The sequence below is a fragment of the Peromyscus maniculatus genome, chromosome 14 (genome assembly GCF_049852395.1).
Source record: "Peromyscus maniculatus bairdii isolate BWxNUB_F1_BW_parent chromosome 14, HU_Pman_BW_mat_3.1, whole genome shotgun sequence".
Lineage (NCBI taxonomy): Eukaryota > Metazoa > Chordata > Mammalia > Rodentia > Cricetidae > Peromyscus > Peromyscus maniculatus.
Window position 1 is genome coordinate 18,750,045 of NC_134865.1, and position 25,924 is coordinate 18,775,968.

Here is a 25,924-nt window from a genome sequence, read left to right on the forward strand (position 1 = left end):
TGATCCCTTGTCAGGTTGGAGCAGCTCTGCGGCCAGCCTTTACTTCAGAGACACCACCCGACATCACTGCCCGAGCGTGTCAGGTACGTGGATCCAAAGGCAAAGCTCAAGAGACACCTGAGCAGCCAGGCACTGGGGAGGCTGAGGCAGGAAGCTTGCATGAGCCAAAGCCAGCCTGTGCTACATCCTGAGCTCCGTCCTCAAGGTTCTTCTTACAGTCTCACAGTCATGTCAGCACGCCCTTTTCCTTCCCTGCTGACATTTGGGAAACAGCAGCTTCTCACCCACAGCTGCCTGGTGCCCCAGGCTGTGAGAGTCGCGTTTACTAGAACACTTGATGCTGATGGGCTGGTCGGTGTTTCTTCTGTCCCCTTTACAAATACGGCCACAACTGCATGTGGTGACACGCGCCTTTAATCCAGCACTCCACTCGGGAGGCAGCCTGTTTTAGGACAGCCTGTCTTGAAAAACCAAAAAATAAAATAAAATAAAAACATGGCCACAGCGAGTCATCCTGTATAGGTCCTTTCACTGAATAGACTGAATTGGTGAGTCCGAAAAGGGTGTATTAGAGGAATTTGCCAGATCAAACTCACACCAGCAATGTATGCAATGTTTTCCCACATTATCAGCAGCATTATTATGAGTTACCAAACTTTTAGACTTTGATTGACTAAAAATGGTGTGCCAGGAGAGCCCAGGTTGGCATTTCAAGCAAAGTGAAGCATGTTTTACATGTCTCTTAAGAGTTGGGCGATGCATTTGGAAACAGCCCGTGGGTGTCCTGGGGATGCGTTGGCAGGCACTCGGTGGCCAGCCCGTAGGTGACCTGGAGTAATAAGTTATAAACATAATACAGCTTGCATCCGTCCTTTCGTCTTCCCTTTTCTTTTCATTGTTTTTAAAGGGTGTCTGGTGCTGCAGTTGAGTGCAGGGCCTCATGCATGCCACCTAAAGTGTGTGCTCTGTCGCTGAGAAGCCTTCCCAGCATTCACCTTGTTTTTACCTCGTTGAACTTTGGAACTGTTTGAGTACCATCAGTATCAGGAGAACTGTGCATAAGGAACTTTTGTCCTAAGTCCCAGACTTAGCATCTCTTTGTATGAGTGTTCTTGCCATAAACCACCTGAAATCTTAGCAAATGAGACAAGATTTAGATAAAGAGATGTAGGCCAGGAGGTGACGCACACCCTTAATCACAGTGCTCAGGAGGGACAGGTTCTAAAGTGACAGAGAAACCCTGTCTTGAAAAACCCAAAATGAATGAATAAATCAATAGCTGTTCTTCTCTACTTAAAATGGGGTTCTGTGCTGGGCAGTGGCAGCGCACGCCTTTAATCCCAGCACTCAGGAGGCAGAGGCAGGCGGATCTCTGTGAGTTCGAGGCCAGCCTGGTTTACAGAGAGAGTTCCCAGACAACCAGAAAGAGCTGTTACACAGAGAAACCCTTTCTTGAAGAACAACGACAAAAGCATAGGGTTCTGTGTCAATAAAATCTGCATGAGTGGAAGGAACCCGTGGAGCTCCAGTGCCAGCCGCTGCTCCTGGGCACCCTAGCATAGCACTTGTGATGGGGTGCCTGAGTAGGACTGTGGCTTTCCGCCTCCTCCCAAAATCGCAAGAGTGCATTTGGACTCCCTGTCAGTAGAAAGTCCAGCTTTTCCTAACTTAGTGCCTTTGTAAATAATAAAGTTTGAAAATAGGAGGTCAGAGGCCAGCTGTACATGGACAAGGGCAAAAGTATTTTTCTCTAGAAAGAGAGCTACCATGGGATGTGGAAAAGCAGAGTCCCTAAAAGTTTAGTAAATGTAAGGCGGCATTGCATATTTTACAGCCTTTGGTTAGTGTTGTGACAGGTTGGTTGGTTGGTTAGTTTAGAAACAGGGTCTCACTCTGCAGCCCTGACTGACCTGGTCTCACTGTGTAGGTCAGCCTGGCCTCAAACTCTCAGAGATCCTCCTGCCTCTGCCTCCCGAGTACTGACATTAAAGGCGAGTGCCGCCACATCCAGCTTCCCCTTTGGTTTTCAGGGACTGGACCTGCTGTAGCCTGGCTGGCCTGGAACTCCCGCTCCTCCTGCCTCTGCCTCCCACTGCTGGGCTGTGGGCGTGAGCACTGTAGTTGGCCCTGCATTGCGGAATGGGAATGGTGCTCTGTGGTGGTGGCTTTGGTTTGTGTTTTAGATAAAATAAACTGATTAGTAGGATCAAAATCTTTCTTAGAGACTGGGAATCTAGCTCAGTAAAAAAACACTTGCCTGGCATAGTGCGATTCCAGGTGCAGTCCCTAGCACTGCAGAATAAAATAAAGCCTTCCTTGGAGTGTTTTGTTTTGTTTTATTTTGAGACAGGTCTCACCGTATAGTTCTGGATGACCTGGAACTTACTATGTAGACAAGACTGGCCTCCCAAAGATCCACCTGCCTCTGCTTCCTGAGCACTGAGACTGAAGGCCTGCACCATCACACCCAGCTTCATGGGGTTCTAAATGTTAAGTCTGGGTCTTTTAACTAACCACACGGTTGGCCACACAGTCTCTTAATTTTAAATAATGAGAGAAGGCACTCAAGATTAGACTGTTATTTCAGACATTTATCCAGCAGTTTATGGTTATGGACTCACAGTTAACTCTTCCTCTTACACACTAAAGAACACTGTTTTATTGCTTCAGCCTTAGTCTCTGCTCAGTTTTGAAGTTCTGGCTTTCAATTCTTTGTCTGCTGCATTCTGTTAGGTTTCCTGGTTAAAAAAAGAAAAATTATTTCTGGGCTGGAGAGATGACTCAGGTTAAGAACACTGGCTGCTCTTCCAGAAGACCTGGGTTCAGTTCCCACCACCCACTTGGCAGCTCACAGCTGTCTGTAACTCCAGTTCTGGGGCATCTGACATCCTCACACAGACATGCGTGCAGACGAAACACCAATGCACATAAAATAAAAATAAATAAATCATTTAAAATTTAAAAAAAAAAAAAAGATGATTTCCGTGGCTAGATCCCTCCTAAGATTTGGGTGGGCTCTACTAAACTCACAAAGAACTACAGAATTTTTCCATCGAATTTTTGCTTTTCTCCAAACCAGGTTTGCAGTGCCTGGATAGCAAGTGGAGTTGTAAGTGACCTCGGTGACCTCCGCAGAGTTCATCAGCTACTTGTCTCATCACTAACAAAGATCCAGGCTGGAAAGGAGGCTCTCAGTCACCTGTATAATGAGAGTGCTTCTACCATGGAGATCTTGGCCGTGCTGAAAGCCTGGGCAGAGGTCAGTGCTCTTCATTGATATGGGAATTATGAAAGCCGTTAGACACCGGAAACACTGTAGCCTGTAAAATACAAGTATGCGGAAGTCTTGTTGGCACGATTTTTGTTAGTCTGCATGTGTTTGCCAAGGATTGAACTCAGGTCCTTTGATTGAACCAGACATGGTAGGGAAGGCCTGTCTGAGCCATACCCTAACCTTGGTGGTGGTTGTTGTTTGGTTGGGGTTTTGTTGTTTTTGTTGTTGTTTTTGTTTTGAGGCAAGGTCCTCCCATGTAGCTGAGGCTGGCAGTAAAGTTGTGATTCTCTTTCCTCAGCTCTCAAATGCTGAGACCAGCTGTGCCCCAGTTAAGTAGTAGTCCGTTTTCAAGATAAACCAAAGATTCCAAGTGAGATTTATTTATATATGAATTGACTTTGGAAAAGCAGTCTAAAGAGTCAAGCAGGAGCAGTTATGAATTAAAGAAGCTATATAAAGCTGGGCAGTGATGGGCACACACCTTTAATCCCAGCACTCTGGAGGCAGAGGCAGGTGGATCTCTATGAATTTGAGGCCAGCCTGGTCTACACAATGAGTTCCAGGACAGCCAGAGCTACACAGAGAAACCCTATCTTAAAAAGACAAAAAAAAAGTAAACAAACAAAAAATCATTTTCAAATAAAACTTTCTATTCACATGGTGTTATTTGTAATTTAAATCTCCTTGTTTTTCATTAAACCTTCTCTTAGTTTTTCCTTGGATAATGACTGATCAACGTATTCTATGTAATAGAGGCCCCTAATCCCTGTCTGAAATTCCTGGAGCCAGATACATTTAGAATCAAAACTAGGGCTGAAAGTAATCCAGTATGTGTTCTACTCATCTGTCTGAGAAGTCAGGGGCAATAACAGGGACCTTATAATCAAGCATATTAGCATATCTAGAGTAGAGTATTTGAGTATTCATACTGTGCTGTGTATAAAAACTGAATTAAATTTGTCCAGTTTTGCCATTATCTTAGCTTAACACAACATACATATTTCAGAGTTTTGTTTTGTTTTGTTTCAAAGTTGGCTCTTTTAGGTTTTAGAGTTACAGGACTAAAGTTATTCTTTAGTCCATGAGTCTATTTAAGTAAACCTTTTTATAGTGGCTTAATGGTAATTCTACTAAGCATATTTTTGGTACCCGCAGTTCAGTTGAGAAAGAGCTGTCTGCAGCCACGTGGTGAGGTGGGTTATTAGGTTACCCCAGAGTGCTGCTGTTACAGCTGCCATGTGTTGAAGTGCAGACTGGCAAGATGTTTCCCAGTATTTATTATCTCCGGGACAGCTCAGGGGAGGGTTTGGTTTTGTTTTGTTTTGTTTCTTTTTAGATTTATTTATTTTATTATTTTATGTGTATGAATGTTTGCCTGAATATATATATATATATTTGCACTGCATATGTGCCTGGTGCATGTGGAGGTCAGAAGATGGCGTCAGATTCCCTGGAACTTCAGTTACAGATGGTAGCTTGTAACCATATAGGTGCTAGGAATTGAACATAGGTCCCCTGCAAGCAGCCAGTACTCTTAATTGCTAAGCAATTAATCTTCTTCCCCAGAGATGATTTTTTTATCTTTCTACAATCTGTATATGTTTATACATACATGCCTTCTTTTTTTTTTAAAATAATTTTTAGCACTTTATTTTTAACTAGTTTTGTGTTATGTGTCTTTTGAGTGTGTGCTGTGCATGCATGTGTGGGTGGTGTGGATGCCAGAAGAGGGCATGGGATCTACACAGTCACACCGCCGCCCCTTGAGTTACAGGCAGTGGAGAGCCAAGCCACTTGATGTGAGTGTTGGGGATTGAACTCAGATCCTCTAGAAGATGGCTCAGCATGTGCTCTTATCCGCTGAGCCATCTCTTCAGCCCTACATGCCTTCTTGATACCACAGTGCATTTCAAGTTGGATGTTCTCAAAGGCAAGCCCATGTCTTCAAGGAAGCATAAAAACATTGTTTCATCAGACACAAGATTTTCCTTCTAATTATAAACTTTTAACAGGTCTACATAATTGCTGTGCAAAGACATAAAAATCACAAACAAACTTTGAAGACCACTGTTAATTCAGAAGACAGTGTGCGAAGTCGGTCCCCTCCGACTGATGGTCTTCTTGACTTAGTCTGCGCAGACCTGGGCACACTAAGCAGACTCTGGCTTGCTGCACTTCAGGATTTTGCTCTCTTAACTTTGCCTGCAGAATTTGCCTCCCAGCTTCCTGTTGAAGGTAAGGAGGAAAAATAAGTTAATAATATCTAGAGTGACAGTGACTTCTATTCCAAGATTTCTCCTGTAGTTTGTTAGTGTGTGATGTTTGGCTAAAACATTTCCCCCAGAACAATTTTTATTCATGGGATAAGCAGCTAAGAGTTGCATTAATGTAGACAACCAGAAATTTTCTTGTTTCGTTTTTGTTTTTCGAGACAGTTTCTCTATGTAACACCCCTGGCTGTCCTGGAACTCGCTCTGTAGACTATGCTGGCCTTGAACTCACAGATCCGCCTGTCTCTCTCTGCCTGGGATTAAAGGCATATGCCACCATGCCTGGCTTTGTTCTTTTTTCTTGAGAACCAGACATTTTTAATTCCCCAGGTCATAGTCATCTGTCCTCACAAGATAGGGTACTTGGAAATACCTCTCCAGAGTAGCCTTAATACCCTATGTGTGCACCAGTGTGGTTTTCACGCTCTCTAACTTAAGATATCGTTTCACTTCTGCCAATCTAGTGGAGCCGGGAGGTTCCTCCGGTCCCACCAGCCCCGCAGTCCTGCAGCTGCTTATAAAGCAATCATTCAGAGACTTACATTATTTACAAACTGTGTGCCTATAGCAGGCCTCTTGCTAACTAGCTCTTATATCTTAATTAACCCATTTCTATTTATCTGTGTTTTGTCACATGGCTTCATGGCATTACCTATTCTTATATCTCGCTTCTCCTGGTGGCTGAGGGCAGCTCTCAGTGTCTCTCTCTCCTCTTTCCTTTCTTATTCCTGTCTCTCTCTTGGATTTCCACCTGCCTCTAAGCTGCCTTGCCATAGGCCAGTGCAGCTTTACTTATCAACCAATCAGAGCAACACATATTCACAGCATATAGAAAGACATCCCACAGCAATCTTAAGAAGTTACCTTTAATCAGCCCTGGGACCCAACAGCTATAATGCCAGGAAAAGTCAAACATTAGTAACAGAACTAAGCAATTTAGCAACATGAAGAAATGTCCAGAAACGTGGGGCACAGTAAGATGAGTCACGGACAAACTGTAGAGAGGGTTCATGCATGTCAAGCCCAAGAACAGACAGAGCTCATCTGTGCTGATAACATCGGAAAGCACTTGCCTGGGGGAGGGGGGGGGTGCTCAGGGGCTTCCTGGAAGGGTTCCAGATGCACTTTCTGAACACTGGAAGGCGGTGTCTGCAGTTCCTACTGACTGCTTCCTCCTCTGGCAGGCGGTGCTTTCTACACAGCGGAGACTAGCGACCACGCCAAGCTGCATTACCACAGCTCCTGGGCGCTCATCCTCCACGCTGCTGCACTGTGGCTCACCAGCACAGGCTTCGCTGACCCGGAAGAAGACGCTGCCAATCTCTCAAGGCCTGTAACTCCGACTTCCATGTGCCAGGGCTCATCATCTTCTGGGGCTGCAGTGAAGTCCCCGGAGGATGTCTACACTGACCGGTTCCATCTGATTTTAGGTCAGCTTTTCAAAGAGCTTAACAGTGCCAGCGGGCTTATCCTTGAGTTGTGCCTTACTGCCTGCCTCCCCCTGGGGACTGTCACCTCATTCTTTGCTGCTTGTTGGTGACATCATTAGTGAAACTAAAATATTACAAATTGTATTATACTAAGTCTAGAATCCTGTCACAAGTTGGCTTCACTGTCAAGTTGATCAATTATAGAATTTACAAGAGAAGTTTAGTCCCTTTCTACAGAAGTTTTGTTTGATTGGTGGGCGAGGGGGATTGTTTTGAGACAGGATCTCAGAATGTAGCCCAGGCTGGCCTGGAACTTCTCCTCACTCCCAAGTCTGAGATTCCAGAAGTGTGCCGCCACAGCCAGCTTTCCATAGTTCTGTTGGTTTTATATGTAGGCATGTGTGCCTTCTGTGTCTGTACGTGCATGTGAGTGTAGGTGCCCGCTGAGGCCAGAGGAGGCTTTGGTTCCCTGGAGCTGCCGGTGTGGATGCTGGGAACTGAACTCGGGTCCCCTGAAAGAGCTGTATGTGCACTTAACCACTGAGCTGTCTCTCCAGAAGAGAGGCTTCTACAGATAGATGTTCTGAATTTCCTGCTATATGCATTTAAAAAATAGGAATATGCTGGTGTGTTTTCATTAAGTTGTTCCCAAAAGTTGCAGGTTTCAAAAAGTGTATGTTCAGTGACTTTTTAAAAGGAAAATCAGGAGACTCCGCAGTTATGAATTGTTGCTGCTCTCCCAGAGGACCTGAGTTCAGTTCCCAGAACCGACTTCAGGATACTCACAATCACCTGTAACTCCATCTCCAAAGATCAAACGTCCTCTTCTGGACACCGTAGACGCACAAGCACGCGCACACACACACACACACACAGCTGTATTATTATTTACTTGCACTGTCCTCTGTGATTATCTTATCACATTGACTTATTTAACTAAGGATCTCAGAAGCCTCTCCTTGGCCTTTCGCAGGAATCAGTGTGGAGTTCCTGTGTTCCCTGCGCTCAGACGCCACCATGGAGAGCATCACCGCCTGCCTGCATGCACTGCAGGCCCTTCTCGATGTTCCTTGGCCCAGATCTAAAATCGGCAGTGATCAGGTATTGTGCTTTGAGTAGGCTTCCGTGGCTTCACGAACAGAAATGTATTCAGGTTCCTACACTGAACAGGACTGAGCAGAGATCACAAAAGAAAGAAAGCACCCCAGCCAGCCCTGGGATGCGCTGGAGTTTGGGGACCCAGCACAGTAGCCATCGTTCCGTGTGGCGATCTTTTCTTTTCTGTGAACCCACTCTTTGCGCTCATCTCTGTCTTATTTTGCATTTCTCCCAAGAGACAATGTACTTGATGTATACCGCTGTCCGTGACCAAGTCTCCCTGTGGTCTGAGCTCTCCTCCTGGTCTTCAGTCTGGCTATGGTACCAGGATGGCTGCAGAGTCCAGCACCTCCTCTGACTAATTAGAGGAAGTTGGGGTCAGGGGGGTGCTCTTCGCAGCCTGTGTGATTTGTCCTGTCACTGACTCGGTTTTTTTTGTTTGTTTGTTTGTTTTTTTTTTTTTTTGTTTTTTTTGAGACAGGGTTTCTCTGTGTAGCTTTGTGCCTTTCCTGGAACTCACTTGGTAGCCCAGGCTGGCCTCGAACTCACAGAGATCCGCCTGGCTCTGCCTCCCGAGTGCTGGGATTAAAGGCGTGCGCCACCACCACCCGGCTCTGACTCGGTTTTAAGGTCAATGGGTTCTGTGATTTTCTAAGCTCTTATTTAATTATTATTATCACTAATTAGGCTTAAAGCATTAGTTGGGGTTTTATCTGAGTTGAATTGACCTTAACTAAATTATAAACTGTGTTGTGATTATTTCCTTTTTCTTTTTTCGGTGGGAGGTGGTTTTTTTCAAGATAGGGTTTCTCTGTGTAGCCCTGGCTGACCTGGAACTCACTCTGTAGACCAGGCTGGCCTCGAACTCAGAGATGCACCTGCCTCTGCCTCTGAAAGGCATGTGCCTCTACACCTGGCTGTTTTCTGTGTGCATTCTTGTGTGTATGGTGGATGTATTTGCATATCCATGAGGGAGGGAGCCCTCAGAGGTAACTCCTGGAGCTAGGGGTTTGGTTGTGAGTGCTGGGAACAGAATCCAGGTCCTCTGCAGTGACAAGTGCTTTTAACCCCTAAGCCATCTCTCCAGCCCCCAAAGAAAGAAAGCAACCAGAATGACCAATGAGAAGAGAAGGGAGGCAGCGGGAGAGGTGGCTCAGTGGTTAAGGGCAGAGGACCCAGGTTCAGTCCCCAGAACCCACATGGGGGCTCACAACCACCTGTAACTCAGTTTCCGGGGATCTGATGGCCCCTTCTGACCTCCAACACCGTACAGGTGAAATATTCATACACACAAAATGAAAATAAATAAAATCCTAGAGAAAGGAAAGGGAAATGGAGTAGGGGTTTTCCGGGGTACTTTAAAGATCTACTTAGTATTACTTCTCCTTCTTCCTTCATCGTTACAGGAGACTTGAGTATTAGTCATAGAGTCCACCTGTCAGCCTTCCTGCTTTTTTGGCTCTGTCTCCAATATCATTTTAGAATTTGGATGAAAATGATCTCTTGTCATAGTACCATCTCCCACCAAAATGAGCCAAGAAATGTTCTGGAATTGGTTAAAATGTTACAAGCCAAGCATGATGATACACACCTGAAACTCCAGCATTGTGGGGCAGAGGCGGGAGGATCAGGAGTTCAAGGTCATCCTTGACAAGTTTAAGGCCAGGCAAGGCTACTAAGACTGTCTCAAAACCAACAAAAGAAGTGTTGATATCTACCATTATTGCTCTAGCCAAAAAAAAAAAAATTTTTTTTTTTTTTGAGACAGGGTTTCTCTGTGTAGCTTTGTGCCCTTCCTGGATCTAGCGCTGTAGACCAGGCTGGCCTCGAACTCACAGAGATCCTCCTGGCTCTGCCTCCGGAGTGCTGGGATTAAAGGTGTGCGCCACCACCGCCCAGCAAAAATTTATTTTTAAAAAAGAATTTATTAAATTCTCCTTTTCTGAATTTGTCATGGCATTTAGCATTGTTATTTTGACACACACGAGTGTAATTTCCAATAGTGTCCACTCCGTGTTTTCTGACAGGACTTGGGTATTGAATTGCTGAACGTCCTACACCGAGTAATTTTGACCAGAGAGTCGCCTGCCGTTCAGCTGGCTTCCCTGGAAGTGGTGAGGCAGATTATCTGTGCGGCCCAGGAACACGTGAAGGAGAGGAGGCGGAGCGCGGAAGGTGGGTGTGAACTCCTAATGGTGTAGCGGCTCCTTACCCCGGTTCTGGAGACCAAATCAGCGGGACTTCTCCGTGCTCAAGCGCTGTCCGCTGCACACCGAGCAGGCTGCGTGCATCCTTGTTTTGGAGCGCTGCTCAGGGTGGCTGGGCCGTCTTGGTACTTTTCTAACTAGGGCAGATGGAGCATGTGTACGTAAGAAGTAAAGGGGCAGAGTTGGGGCGGGGGTGCAGTTTCTGATGCATCAGGGACCTGGCTTCTGATCTTAGGGCCCAGCCACTGTCAGCCTGTAAGGTGACAGTCGCCGTCAGAGCTACTGCTGTCGGGTGCTCATCTGCAACGGCAAGGAGATAAGTTTAACCAGCACAGATTTAAGGCTGAATGGATTATAGGGTTGTTTTGGTTTGGTTTATCCATTGCATGGGAAATCATAGTAAAGACAGCCACCTTTAACTTGAGAACTGATTTTCCGTCAGCTCTTCACAGCCGACACTTGAGCCACTAATGCATGGCCTTCTAGAAACGAGTCGCAGTGCCGTCTACTTGACCCCCCACAAGCGGCATGCTCCAGCATTGTCCCCTGTCTTTCAGTGGACGATGGCGCCTCTGAAAAGGAGACCCTGCCAGAGTTCGGTGAAGGGAAGGACACGGGAGGACTTGTACCTGGGAAGTCGTTGGTCTTTGCAACCCTGGAGCTGTGTGTCTGCATCCTCGTTAGACAGCTCCCGGAACTCAACCCGAAGTTGACGGGTAGCCCAAGAGTACAAACTGCGAGGCCACAGACCCTGTCGGAGGAAGGAAGTAGACTGGTCACCGCTGCCTTGGTCATCCTCGCCGAGCTTCCTGCCGTGTGCTCTCCTGAAGGTATGCCGTGCGTGCGGTGTGCTCTCCTGAAGAAGGTGTGTGTGTGGTGTGCTCTCCTGAAGGTATGCCATGCGTGTGGTGTGCTCTCCTGAAGAAGGTGTGCTGTGCGGTGTGCTCTCCTGAAGAAGGTGTGCTGTGCGGTGTGCTCTCCTGAAGAAGGTGTGTGTGTGGTGTGCTCTCCTGAAGGTATGCCATGCGTGTGGTGTGCTCTCCTGAAGGTATGCCGTGTGTGCAGTGTGCTCTCCTGAAGGTATGCCGTGTGTGCAGTGTGCTCTCCTGAAGGTATGCCGTGTGTGCAGTGTGCTCTCCTGAAGAAGGTGTGTGTGTGGTGTGCCTCCTGAAGGTATGCCATGCGTGTGGTGTGCTCTCCTGAAGGTATGCCGTGCGTGCGGTGTGCTCTCCTGAAGAAGGTGTGTGTGTGTGCGGTGTGCTCTCCTGAAGGTATGCCGTGCGTGCGGTGTGCTCTCCTGAAGAAGGTGTGTGTGTGTGCGGTGTGCTCTCCTGAAGAAGGTGTGCTGTGTGTGGTGTGCTCTCCTGAAGAAGGTGTGCTGTGTGGTGTGCTCTCCTGAAGAAGGTGTGCTGTGTGTGGTGTGCTCTCCTGAAGAAGGTGTGTGTGTGTGTGTGGTGTGCTCTCCTGAAGAAGGTGTGTGTGTGTGCGGTGTGCTCTCCTGAAGAAGGTGTGTGTGTGTGTGTGTGCGGTGTGCTCTCCTGAAGAAGGTGTGTGTGTGTGCGGTGTGCTCTCCTGAAGAAGGTGTGCTGTGCGGTGTGCTCTCCTGAAGAAGGTGTGTGTGTGTGTGTGCGGTGTGCTCTCCTGAAGAAGGTGTGCTGTGCGGTGCAATTGACCCGAGAGCAGTGTCCTTAACCTTCCTAAAGCTGCGCCCCTTAATACAGGTCCTCCTGGTGTGGCGACCCCCCCTCAATGAATCATAATGTAAATATCTGATATGTGCCCCCCAGTGAGGCCATGACCCACAGGTTGAGAACCACTGCCCTAGAGGGGAGAAATAGCCTAGTTGCTGGTTATTTTTCCATTGAATGACTACAGACCCAAACATTTGAGTACTTTTTATAATTCTAGAAGATTAGTTTTACAGTCTAGTGTAATTTGTTCCACGAAAAAGGTGAAAGTGAAATATGATAGATGAACGCACTTTCTGAGAGTGACTTTGTTGTTCCGTTTCTAGGTATTGAACCCAGGTCTGGAGCATTTGAGGGTGTGCCCTGACCATCTCTTTAAAATGTTGTCTCTAGCTGACAGTGTTTTAGGTCAAGTAGTAGTGCTTGGCCATTTTTTCTCTGTGCAGTATCTGGGAGATAGTTCTGGCTCCGTGATGACAAATTTGTCCTGATGCCCTGTTCTGTTGCAGACCAAATCCATTCAGTTCTTTCAATAGCTGTTAGGGCTCTGTGTGGGCTCTGCTGAATCCACTGCCTCCCAGAAGGCTTCCTGTTCCTCCTGTTGTTGGCAGTCACTCACGCTCTCTGTGAGCTGAAGTGACCTCAGTCGGGCAGGGCGGCCACTCTGCCACCACGCGTGTGTTGGTCAGAGACAGCTCTTCCGGTCGGTTCTCCCTGCCGTTTGGAGGCAGTGCCTGTTGTTTCTGTCACGTGGTGCATCCTGGGGGTGGCTGAGCTGCAAGCTTCCGGTGATTCTGCCTCCCATCTCGCCGTAGGGATGTTAGAGTTACAGATGTTCACCGCTGTGTCCCGCTTTTGTTATGGTTCTCGGGATAAATTCCGGTCATCAGGCTCCTACAGCCCATACTGCACGGATCCAGCTTTTTCAGCATTTTCTTCTTGCCGAGTTCAATTCCAGTCTCGCCATATCAGAAAATGTTTCCCGGAAACTACTCATACTGAGTTTGGTTTGTCCGTGTATATACACTGTTTCTAATGAAGACCTATAGCTTTCTCCAACATGTAGCTAGTGCATATAAAGATAATACGTGTGTAGAAGTATCTTATTTCCAATTAAAAGGTGTGTTCTGTACAAAACCTAGCACAGGAGCTGAGAAGATGGCTCAGCTGGTGTAGTGCCCACCATGCCAGCCTGGGAGCCGAGTTGAGGGGCACAGAACCCTCCTAACAGGTTCTGAGCCTGCGGTGCACATCTGTAATCCAGCGCTGCCGGAGAGGAGAGGGCAGCACCAGTGATCGCTGCACATCTGTAATCCAGCGCTGCCAGAGAGGAGAGGGCAGCACCAGTGATCGCTGCACATCTGTAATCCAGCGCTGCCAGAGAGGAGAGGGCAGCACCAGTGATCGCTGCACATCTGTAATCCAGCGCTGCCCGAGAGGAGAGCGCAGCACCAGTGATCGCTGGAGCTCCTGAGGAGCTCTGGGTTCAGTGAGACGCTGTCTCAGAAGATAAAGTGGGGGGTGGGAAGATGCCCAGTGTGACGTCTGGGCTCCACATGAATGAACGCGCCAGAAACACTTTTAAAATCTGTCACGTGGTGTTGGTAAAGGTGCTTTCCACCAAACCTGACAGACAACTCAGAGCCCAGTCCCAGAACCAACATGGTAGGAGAAAACTAATTCTTGCAAGTTGTCCTCTGACCTCCATATGCACACCATGAGTGCGGGTGCCTGTGGCCAGAGATGTCAACTCCCCTAGAGATGAGTTATAGGCCAATGTGAGCTTCCCAGTGTGGCTGCTGAGAACCGAGCTCAGGTCCTCTGGAAGAGCAGCACATGTTCTTAACCACTGAGCCACCTCTCCAGCCCTCCATGAGAACTTGTACTAAATTGTCATAAGTGGCCTTCTACAGATTCCATGGAAAAGAGTTTTAATATAAAATAAATGTAACAGCTGGGCATGGTGCTGCACACCTTTAATCCCAGCACTTGGGAGGCAGAGGCAGGCGGATCTCTGTGAGTTCGAGTTTAGCTTGGTCTACAGAGGGAGTTCTGGGACAGCCAGGGCTGTTACACAGAGAAACCCTGTCTCAGAAAACAAAAATAAATAAATAAATAAATAAATAAATAAATAAATAAATAAATAAACTAATAATAACAGTAATAATAAATAAATAAATTTAAGTGTCAAATAAAATGCCTGTCACTAAAATGTGAAGGTCTCAATTTGGATCCCCAGTGCCCACTCAGAAGCCAGAAATTGTGGTATCTTAGTTAAGGTTTCTATTGCTGTGAAGAGACACCATGACCACGGCAACTCCAATAAAGGAAAACATTTAATTGGATGACTCACTTACAGTTTCAGAGGTTCAGTCCGTTATCATCATGGCAGTGTTCAGGCAGACACAGTGCTGGAGGAGGAGCTGAGAGTTGTACATCTTGACCTGTAGACAGCGGAAGCACTTGTGTGCCACACTGGGTGTATAGGAGACCTCAGAGCTGACCCCCACAATGCTTCCTCCAACAAGCTCTAACCTCCCAATAGTGCCACTCCCTATGAGCTTATGGGAGCTAGTTACAAACTGCCATAATCTCCAAAACAAAAGATCTTGTAAAAATATTTTAAATAAGTAGAATAGTCATGAAACTTACATCACATTGTGAATATGCTTAGAGCTAATGGATTGCATACCTCAAAATGTAAAGATAGGCTCGACATAGAGGTGCACACCTGTAATGCCAGCACTCCACAGAGTCCAAGACACTAGAGTCAGGAGTTCAAATCCAGCCTGGATACACAGTGATGTCGTATCTTAAAAGCAACAGAAAATAAATAAACTAGAACAAATAATATCGGATAAGCCTAGCTGTGCATCGTGATGCAGATCTTTGTGAGTTTGAGGCCAGCCTGGTCTACAGAGTGAGTTCAAGGATAGCCAGGGCTATACAGGCAAACCCTGTCTCCAAAAAAAAAAAAAAAAAAAAGATGGATAGATTGATGTCAAAAGTTTAATACTAAGTGATACAGCAAAAATGACATTTCCAGTTACAACTATCAGAATTTGACCCAACTGTGTAAATCTTAATCATAGGGGAGATGGTTCCGATGATAGATAATTGACTGCCTTACAAGCTTAAGGACTTGAGTTGGGTCCCAAGAACCACATTAAAAAGAGCTGGGTGGGTATGCTGGCACACACTTGTAGTCCCAGTACTAGGAAGGCGGAGAGGGCTTGTGCTAGCCAGTGTAGGCTGATGGGCAACCCTCAGGCCAGTGACAGACTGGTTTTGTTTCATAATTTAATTGAGCTACTGAACTCTCTCAGTAGTTGTAATTTATAGGAAATGCTCTAGGGTTTTCCTGGGGGTGATGTTTTGGAAAGGATGAGTTGGTGCTGCCGAATGAACCCACAGCACGTGTGCAGCAGTGCGGGGCTGTGCTCTGAGCCCAGAGAAACAACAGAAAATCGGGAAGTCTCCAACCCTGTTGTACTCCCTGACAACTGACTTCCTTTTCTAGCTGCATTTATTTCATTTTATGTGCATGAGTGTTCTGCCAGAACGTATGTGTGTGTGACGTGCATTTCTGGTTCTCACGGGGGTCAGAAGAGGGCATCACATCTTCTGAAACTGGAGTTGTGGTCTGTTGTGAGCCACTGTGTGGGTTCTAGAGATCAAACCTAGGTTCTCTGCAAGAGCAACAAGTGCTTTTAACTGATACGCCATCTCTCTAGCCCTCCTTGAGGACTTTAGAAAAGACACCTGCTGAAATGCAGTTTGACTTTGTCTTGCAGGAAGCATCTCAATTCTCCCTACTGTGTTGTACCTTGCGATTGGAGTCCTCAGAGAAACTGCTGTGAAATTCCCTGGGGGCCAGTTGTCCTCAACGGTCACAGCCTCCCTGCAAGCTCTGAAAGGAATCCTAACCTCTCCGATGGCCCGCGCGGAAAAGAGCCACGCAGCTTGGACCAGCCTCCTCCAGAATGCTCTAGCAACCGTGCTCGACTGTTGGGGTCCAGGTCAGCAAGACTGTTCGCGGTTTTAAAGGGAGAGGCACGGCTGTTGGTTCTAGGATGAGCTGCTCCGTCCTCCTATTTGGTAGTCTGTCTTGTGCCCAGCGGATGTGTAGAGTGTTCAGATAGACCTTATCCCGTCTTCCTCGTCCTGTTTGCAGTTGGCATGATTCACTCAGTTTGAGTTTGTGCAGCAAGAGGAGGACCCCATCATGATGGGAAGAGACGCCAAAGAATTCAGTCACAGAAGCCTAAGGAAAGGCCGTGCACGCCGTTAGTGTCAGCACTCAGGAGGCAGAGGCAGGGGGATCTCTGAGTTCAGAGGCCAGACTGGTCTACAGAGCGAGTTCTAGGACAGCCAGGGCTACGGAGAAACCAAAAGAAAAAAATAGAGTCATAGTAGAATGGTGAGCAGGGCGTGCTTTGATACAGTTAAGAGCTAAAGACACAAGTCTAGATGGGCTCCTCCTGGAAGGACAGACCTCAGGAGGAAGTACAGATAGGGTCGAGGTACTGTTGTTTTCCCTGAGACAAACAGAATCTTGCTGTGTAGCCCAGGATTGCTTTGATCTCAGCATCACCCTGCTCCCTAGTGCTGGCATTACAAGTCCATGCCATCGACCTGGCAAGAAGGTTTTGTTTTCAGAGCCCCACTAGTTCAAGTCCATATTTGAAAGGAGGTGGAGAATGTGCAGAGTCGGGATTAGAGAGCAGACGGACTAAACGGACAGCACGGTTAAATGTGTTAACCTCTGCCAGCAAAAGGGAGGAAGAGAAGGAAAGATGGAGAAATGTTGTTCGTTTTGATGGTGTCCATCATAGCGAACTTCGAGGTCTTCATAGATGCACGGTATGTGTGCTCTCAGAGTGTGTCAAGAGGACTGAGATGTTACAACATTAACGTGAGATAATCAGCTCCTGCTGTGGTAAATGGTAAACGTTTGTAACAGGTTGCCTCCAGCGAGCCTAATGCTGCCTGTTATCCCAACATTTGGCAGTAGAAGCAGGAAAATCAGGAGTTCAAGGCCATCCTTAGTTACATAGAGAGTTCAGAGCCAGCCTGGCCAGGCCATGCCCTCTCTCAGACAAAAAAACAAAAAACCTTAGTGGCTTAAAAGAGAAAAATATCCCAGGACTTAGCCTCTCATGAAATTACTGCTAGGCCATTGGCCAGGCTGCAGCCAGCGGGTTGGATTCCAGGATGACCCCCTCAGACAGCTGTTGGCAAGAGGCTGTTTTCTACTGCGTGGGCCTCAGGGCGGCCTGCTGCTCAGCACACTTCCATCCATCCCCAGTAAGTAAAGGGGTAGTGAAGGAGGTTCAGGAGAAATGGGAAGAGGACCCAGGAGACGTTTACCTTGATGAAATTAAATAAGTATTTTTACTAAACTAATAGCTGAGTGTGCTATGGTTTGAGTTGCTCTGAGTGACTAGAGGAAACTTGGCTGGAGAGAAAGCAGGAGAGCCCCTGGGTGCCAGCGTAGTCTCTGGAGTCAGACTGTCCGCTTTCCTTACTTCCTGTGTCCTGGGCACATGACCAAATTCCCGCTTCTTACACATGAGATGCTGCTGCCAGGGTAAATGTCTGGCTAGTACGAAGCACTCTGGCACTGCTGTGTGGTTCACTTGGTTACCTGTGTGCCAACTCACTCATCCGTAAATGCCCGTTCACAGCATCTCCTCTTGGTGGTCACTGCGTCTCCTCTCGGTGGTCAGCCTCAGTGGCACCTCAAGACTTTCTGTCCATTGGTGTCGCTTGTCCTGAGTCACTGTCGATGGCGTTTTTATTTCTGTGATAGGGTCTCATGTAGCCCAGGCTGATCTGGAATTCTCTTGCAGAGAATGGCCTGAATCCCAGACTCTCCTGCCCCAGCCTCCCCAGGTGCTAAGATCACAGCTTGAGGCACAATGTTCCTGCTTTTGTTGTTTGTTTTGTTTTCATTTGGTTTGGTCGGTTTTTCAAGACAAGGTTTCTTTGTGTAGCCTTGGCTGTCCTAGAACTAGTTTTATAGACCAGGCTAGCCCCAAACTCACTGAGATAGAAACTGCAGGGCATGTTTGATTTCTTGCTATGTTTTTATAGGCATGGACCTTGTTCCCGGCTGAACCTAAATTCTGTATGTGATTCCCACTTGATAGTGAAGTCGTATTCTCATTGCCGAAGAGGGAAGGCTGGCACATGTTTTTAAGTACTTGGTGAATTAATATGACTGATGTCATTTGTTTATAAATAACCATTTTGTGGGCTGGGGGTGTAGCTCAGCTGAGAGAGTACTTGTCTAACATGCACAAAGCCCTGGATTCTGTCCCAGCACCACACACACTTAGCATGGTGGCTCGGCCTGTAAGCCCAGCCTGCACTCAGGGGCTGCAGGAGAAGGAACATCAGCAGCCACAGAGCAGGCTGGAGGCCAGTCTAGGCCATGTGAGAGTCTGTTTTCTTGTTTTGTTTTGTTATGTTATTGTTGTTGTTGTTTTTGATTCATATAACTTGATCTTAGCCAGAAGCCAAAGAAGCATTAAAAAAAAAAAAAAAAAAAAATAGAAGTTGAGTTTGCTACCTTTGCCTTTCAAAATAATCCATAGCTCCTTCATTAAAAATACTTAATTAGAATGTCACTTTGGAAAATGAAGGTAATTTATTTCTAATAGAAAATTTGATACACACTTGTAATCCTAATCCAAGCACTGGGGAATGAACAGGAAGACCACTGAAAACTGAAGCCGGTCTGGTCTGTTTAGTGAGGGCCAGCCAAGGCTACAGAGGAAAACCATGTCTCAAAAATAAATATGAAAGGAGTAGACGACTGATGTACCCTAGTAGGCTAGCGTGCGTGAAGCCCTGGGTTCAGTCCCAGGAACACATAAACCAGGCATGGTATATTACACACTTGTAATTCCAGCATTTGAGAAATGAAGGCAGAAAGATCAAAAATTCACCCCTTTAATCCCAGCACTCAGGAGGCAGAGGCAGGCAGACCTCTGAGTTCGAGGCCAGCCTGGTCTAGAGTGAGTTCCAGGACTACACTGGCTATGTAGGCCTTTGAATTCTTGGCCTCAGCAGATCTTGCTGCTCACCCCCTGCCCAGCTCCTAGTGCACACACAGTGCTTCAAGACAAGAAACCTGGTCTTGAAAAACCAAAACCAAACAAACAAAAATTCAGGGTCATCCTGAGCTATATAGCAAGTTGAAGCCAGCCTGGGCTACATGAGACCCTTGCCTCAATTAAAAAAAAAAAAATTCATTCAAACCAAGGTAGGACCTCCACACTCTTTTCAGACTTTGAAAAGTATGTAGACAAAGTGCTAATATTTACCTGGCAGCCATATTAACCCAATGCAGAGGAAGAATAACAGGCCAGTGGTGCGAGCACTCCATTGCACCCAAAGCGGGGACAGCAGACTGTGCGGAGCACTGTGTGTGCACTAGGAGCTGGGCAGGGGGTGAGCAGCAAGATCTGCTGAGGCCAAGAGTTCAAAGGCCTACATAGCCAGTCCCTGTCTCAAAACAAAACAAAAAATGACATCATAAAGCACTAATACCTGTGAAAGCCACGAGTAACATGTATCCTAATGCCTAAAGGTTAGCTCACCTGATTCTCATGCCCCACTTAATGTGAGAAAACTGAAGATATACTTCCATGTCCACAGTCAGCCGGTCTCACATGTGTGCTCTCCACCCCACTGCACACCTGAGAGCCTTAAACCTAGAGCCTTCCATGTGCCCGGCAAGTTCTTCACCACTGCACTGCACACCCAGCCCTCAGAGGTTCTTAAGAGTCGGCTTGTCTGCGGGGCAGCAAAAACATTGCTAACCAAACTAAAGAGAGCTTCACAGCTGGGCGGTGGTGGCGCACGCCTTTAATGCCAGCACTCGGGAGGCAGAGGCAGATCTCTGTGAGTTCAAGGCCAGCCTGTCTCAAAAAAACGAGAGAGAGAGAGAGAGAGAGAGAGAGAGAGAGAGAGAGAGAGAGAGAGAACTTCATACAGAGAGATGCAGCAGTAAAAATGACCCTTCTACTAATCATTTCTCTCCAGTTGATGGAACACATCAAGAACTTGATGAAGTCAGTCTACTCACGGCCGTCACAGTATTTATTTTGTCGACCAGTCCAGAAGTGACGACCATCCCCTGCCTTCAGAAGCGCTGCATTGAGAAATTTAAGGCTGCCCTGGAGAGCAAAGACCCTGTGGTAAATGTCTTTTAGTAGAGAGCTCTTTGCAATAGGCATCTGTTTAGACTTCAAACCTTTGTCTTTAGGATTGTCGTACATACACTGTACTTTGTGATTTTGCTTGCTCCTACAAAAAGTATCCAGGGACGGGGTTGTGGTTGAGCAGGTACGTACGTACGTACGTACATACATACGTACGTACGTGCCTAGCGTACAGAGGGCCTGGGTTTGCTCCCCAGCGCTATAGAAATCGAGCATGGTCGTGAGGCTTGCAATCCCAGCACTAGCTACTAGAGGCAAATAGCAGAGTTTAAGGCCAGCCTAAAATACATGAGACTCGGTCTCAAAAAAAAAGGAGCCAGGCAGTGGTGGCATACACCTTTAATCCCAGCACTCGGGAGGCAGAGACTGAGTTCAAAGCTAGCCTGGTCTACAGAGCGAGTTCCAGGATAGTCAGGGCTACACAGAGGGACCCTGTCTTGAAAAAGAAAACAAAACAAACAAAACATTGGTGTAACTTGCCAGAAGTGGCGGCCACACCTGTGATCCCGGCCCTGGGGACGCAAAGGCCAATCCCATCTGCACAGGGGATTCAGGCCAGCCAGGACTTCGGAGCGAGAACTGTCAAAACAAGGAGAGATGCCTTAGCAGCTATAGCAGCACTCCCTGCCCTTCCAGAGGACCAGAGTTCAGTTGCCAGCACTCACATTGGTAGTTGCAGCCATTTGTAACTCGCAGAGGTCTGATGCCCTCTCCTGGCCTCTGTGGACACTTCACTCATAGGCCCATATCCACACACTGAAGCACACACATAATTAAAAACAGTCATTCGTATGGCTATAGCACAAGGGATTTTTAGGATCATTTGTAGATTTTCTTTTTAAAAAAAAAAGGAATGATAGATTAGATTAAATGTTTCTTTTTTCATGTGATATAAAATTAGTTTGGAGCCCATACTCAGAAACATTTCTTACTCCCAAAGATATAGGAACCAGATTTTCTCGAGGGAAAAAAAAAAAACAATGCTTAAAATACTATCACGGTTTGAAGAGGCCATGTCTGGATGAGGTGTGTAGCCGGCTCCTTTATCCTTTGGTCAGGTTGTCATGGCTGCCTGCACGAGTGTGCAGCAGCTCCAGGTGGTGACTGTGACAAGTGACGACACCTTCTTAGTGTGGGCCAGGTGGCGTCCTGGAACCTCGAGACCATGACATGTGGGTAGCAAATGTGTAGAATTTCGGTGTAAAACATTTTCTGAAAACAACAAATTAAGTTCAAATTTGTCTCTATTTTGTCGGTTTAGGTTGTTGGGGGGCGGTTAACGTCGTGGCTAGTTTTACACATTACAGAGAGGGACCGAGAGGAGGAGAACGGGCTGGAGGGACAGTGACCGTGTACGGCTGCCTTCCCCACGGTGCCTGTCCACACTGTCAGAACCACTGTTGCCGTCTGCTACCTGTCGGCAGGAGGACTTCCGAAGCCAAAGAAAGGGACTGAGTGTAAAAAGTTTGCAAGGGCATTTGTTCTCTGTGTTTCTTTAATGTGCAGTTTATTCTTGTCTTACCCCATTAGGTCCAGATGAAGACCTATCAGCTCCTACATTCCATTTTTCAGTATCCGAATCCGGCCATCTCCTACCCGTACATTTATTCTTTAGCGTCTTCCATTGTGGGGAAACTGCAGGAAATAGACAAGAGAAAGCCCGAGGACACGGCCGAGCTGCAGATCTTTCAGGAAGGAATAAAGGTCTTGGAAGCGTTGGTCACCATTGCCGACGAACAGCACCGTGAGTGTCAGTGCTGGGTCCCAACCCTCCCCAGTGTCTGCCATCAGGCCGCATTGCTTTCAGAGAGGCCACAGTCCTGTCCTCCAAGGCTGGTTTCTCCAGCGCCTGGCAGGGTTTACAGGGCCCTGTCTCAAAGACAACAAACAAACAGAAGGTATGCTGGCACACTGCTGTAATTCCAGCACTCTTGAAGTGGAGACAGGAGGACCACCGTGAGTCTGAGGCTAACCCAGGCTACGGGTGAGACTGTCTGAAAAGAGAAAAAGAGGCAGGAGAAAGTCATGAGGTCCAGTTCTAGACAGAGAGCTACAAGCACCTTACAAGTGCTGAGAGAGTGCACTCAGTCTCCCTAGAGAGGAGCCCCAAGTGTTATCCTAAAGCAGTGGTCAGCCCTAAAATCGTAGACATAGGAGCATCATTAAATGGACTCAGCAGGTGGTATTTATTTTTGTATGTATACACACAAAACAATTTTTAAAAAAGACTTCATGAATTTGAAAGAGAGTTGGGGACCTGGGAGGGGCTGAGAGGGGGAGGGAAATGATGTGAATATAGGAGACATATGTGAGATTGTTCAGTTTACTGTTTTAAGAAGAGAGCTGGAGAGAGAGTTCAATCATTAACGTTCTTACCTTGCCAGCATGAAGACCTGGCTTCAGTCATCACAACCCAGGAATCCCAGCACTCAGGAGGTGGGGACAATCAAGTCCAGATAAGTTTTAAAGTCATCCTTGGTGAATTTGGGGCCAGACTAGTCCGGGAAAAAAAAAAAGAAAGAAAAGGCTGGGTGGTATGTTGGTGAAGGATGCTTTTAATCCCAGTGCCAAAGAATCAGGAACAGGTGATTGCTGGGGCTTCCTGGCCAGCCTAGCCTACACGTTGAGCTGTGTCCTCCACCTGCATGTGCTCCAAACACAATACACACGTGCACACACATACACACGCACTAAGCAGGTATGATGATAATCCCAGCTACAGGTAATATAGTATGAGGAAAGGTGGGGTTATTTTACCCCCAAGTGAAGAATGTACCTGAAGCTCACTAACCCCCCTGAACCCGCCCTTTCTCGCCCCCAGGCTCTCAGCTGGTGGCCTGCCTTCTGCCAGTCCTCATCTCCTTCCTTTTGGATGAGAACGCTCTGGGATCAGCAACTTCGGTTATGAGAAGTCTACATGACTTTGCTTTGCAAAACCTCATGCAGATCGGGCCTCGGTATTCCTCAGTGTTCAGGAATGTCATGGCTTCTTCCCCAGCCTTGAAAGCCCGGCTGGAGGCTGCCGTAAAGGGCAATCAGGAAAGTGTCAGAGTGGAGGCGCCTTCTAAACATGCCAAGAACCTGGGCAGGAACTCAAGCATCCAATTAAAGACGAATTTCCTGTGATGCTGCTCCTCTGGGACACTGGGCACCAGATGTAATCCTTGGTTGTCTCCTTGCCTTGGGGACAGAAGTGAAACTTGAGACCCAAGTGCAGTGGAGATCCAGTTGATTGTTCTGATTTTAGGAGTGATTGAAAACTTCACATTCTTGCTAATTTCGCTTTTGTTTGTTTTCTTTTACTAAGACCATGGAACTGTCAGAATTCTTGCCAGGCATTTCAAGAAACTGCCAAAGATCCCAATTTACTAAGTAATCCACTGCTTTGAGAATGACGGGATTTCCTCTGAGGGTCTGTGTGTTCAACTCTGACAGACATCAGTGTGCTGTAAAGTCTCTGAACTCACACCGCATCCCAGTTGCTAACGTAAAATCCTGCCGTATTCTGTAATAGCATCACACGTCATTGCAGTTCTCAGGCGACATCAGTGATTAGAGCAGGGAAGGGGACCTGAGGAGACCGAGGCAGGATGATCACCAAATTCTACACCAGCCCGGTCTACATAGCAAGTTCCAGACCAGCTAGGATACATGATAAGACTTCTCTCAAAAAGGAATTAACTAACAAACAAGCCAATTAATAATGCCAACAGAAAATAAATGATTGGAACGATCTTTAAGAACTGGATCTAGCTGGGCAGAGGCAGTGCACACATTTAATCCCAGCACTTGAGAAGCAGAAGCAGGCGGATCTCGTGAGTTTGAGGCCAGCCTGATCTGCAATGTGAGTTCCAGGACAGCCAAGGCTACACATAGGGACCCTGTCTCGAAAAACCAAAAAAATAAAAAAATTAAAAATAAAAAGACCCAGATCTAGAATTCCCCAACATACACTAAGACAGCCAGCATCAGCCTCCCCGTGTGTTTGAGGCTGTGCTCTTTTAAGGGGGTTTATGCTGAGGGCACACTTGAGTGCTTTTATAGAGAACAGAACGTCTCCATCCTACTGTTCTTCAGATGGATTTTCTGTTACCTCGGTTCCATTTTGTTGTTGTTATTTGTGGAAATGATTCATATTGAGAGCTTAATGGAGATTTGTGTCTATATCGATAGATTATATGAATGTCAAATTTAGTACAACAGATTTAGAACTTCTGTGAATACAAGTATGTTTTTTTAACACAGAATGTATTTTAATATAAAAATCTAATGATAAAGTCACGTTGGTTGAAAACTATTTTGGGCTGTGTTCACGATCACTGACTTTCCCGCCGCTGCAGTATTGTCCTGTGTGACTGAGCACTGTCAGAGCCATGCAGCGTCCTGTTGTCATTCACGACCTGCAGGGACAGAGGCGTGCTCAGAATCGAGAACGGATGGGAGCAGGAACCACGCTGGACTCTATTTTAGTATGTTTGTATGTAAATACTCTTGTAAAGCTTTCAGAGTGGAAAACATTTGACAACCTCTAACACTACAATCAACTTTTCTATATTACACAAATAAAGCTAATTTTCTTTAATGTTCTTGTATCTTGAATTATTTCATCCAGGAAAGGTGAGCAGTTTTTCTCACAGATTTGAAACAGTCCCCTTAACTTGGCTTTGGTTCTCTGGCGCATCCCCCACAGTGATTTCGAGTGTCCTCCTGTAGGCTTGAATATCTGTTTTCTGTTGTTCTCGTCTGAAATGCCCTTCCCTCTCCCTGGTCCTTTCTGTGGCTGTGGACTCCATCTCCTTTCAGGCCTGGGCCAAGTCTTGATAACAACACGTACCACCAAATTGAACTTCCGCCTCACTCGTCTGTGTAGCTGCCGGTCACTACTACAGTGTAGTGCCTAATACACCTGTCAGTCCAGTGTTCTAGCTTACCTCCCTTTAGATGGCTTCCAATAATCTTGCCCCTGTGCCATTGACTACAGGCATCATCCTGAGTGATGGATAACCACGAACAGCAGCTGAGTTACTCTGGTGTGAGCCAGACTTGGACTCAGGAGCATACCCCTTTACCAAGGAAAATGCAGCCCCGTGTTCTCTGGATATAATCTATTCCTTTGACTGTTAGAGGCTGTTTTAGTGACTGGTCGCTTGCTGTAAAGAGACACCATGAGCAAGGCAACTCTTATAAAAGAAAACATTTCATCCGGGGCCTGTGTATAGTTTAGAAAGTCCTTTAACCTGACAGGAAGCAGATAAGCATGGATCTGGAACAGTAACTGAGAGCTACCTCCTGATCCCCAGGCAACAGGCAGAGAGACACAGGATATGGTGTGGACTTTTGAAACCTCAAGGTCCACCCCCCCAGTGACATACGTTCTCCAATAGGGCCACACTTAATCCTTCCAAACAGCTCATTGACTGGGGACTTAAGCGTGTAATATATAAGCCTAGGGGGGGGGGAATAGGGACTTTTATTGTTTTATCCATTTTTAATTGTTGCATTTGGTTGTTAAGATTAAGATTTCTCATTTTGGTGGCATAATTTATTTTTAAAGGTTTATTTATTTATGTGTATGAGTGCTCTATCTGCATGTACCTCTTTATGCCAGAAGAGGGCACCAGATCCCACTATAGATGGTTGTGAGCCACTATGTGGGTGCTGGAAATTGAATCCAGATCCTCTGGAAGAGCAGCCAGTGATCTTAACCGCTGAGCCAGCTCTCCAAC

General features: G+C 46.7%; 1 protein-coding gene across 9 annotated transcripts in view; it reads left to right on the top strand.

Annotated features, from left to right (window-relative positions):
• Positions 1–24,062, top strand: part of Heatr5a (HEAT repeat containing 5A) — a 115,484-nt gene extending 91,422 nt beyond the window's left edge. For all 9 annotated transcript variants that reach the window (XM_076550681.1, XM_076550680.1, XM_076550685.1 and 6 more), the window contains 11 exons: positions 15–83; positions 3,080–3,259; positions 5,287–5,509; positions 6,729–6,974; positions 7,948–8,075; positions 10,100–10,247; positions 10,837–11,109; positions 15,762–15,986; positions 20,020–20,174; positions 21,729–21,942; positions 23,020–24,062. In XM_076550681.1, coding sequence (XP_076406796.1) covers positions 15–83; positions 3,080–3,259; positions 5,287–5,509; positions 6,729–6,974; positions 7,948–8,075; positions 10,100–10,247; positions 10,837–11,109; positions 15,762–15,986; positions 20,020–20,174; positions 21,729–21,942; positions 23,020–23,324 — 2,166 coding nt within the window. In that variant the 3' untranslated portion in view covers positions 23,325–24,062. The remainder of the gene's footprint in view (positions 1–14; positions 84–3,079; positions 3,260–5,286; positions 5,510–6,728; positions 6,975–7,947; positions 8,076–10,099; positions 10,248–10,836; positions 11,110–15,761; positions 15,987–20,019; positions 20,175–21,728; positions 21,943–23,019) is intronic.
• Positions 24,063–25,924: the final 1,862 nt, after the last annotated feature.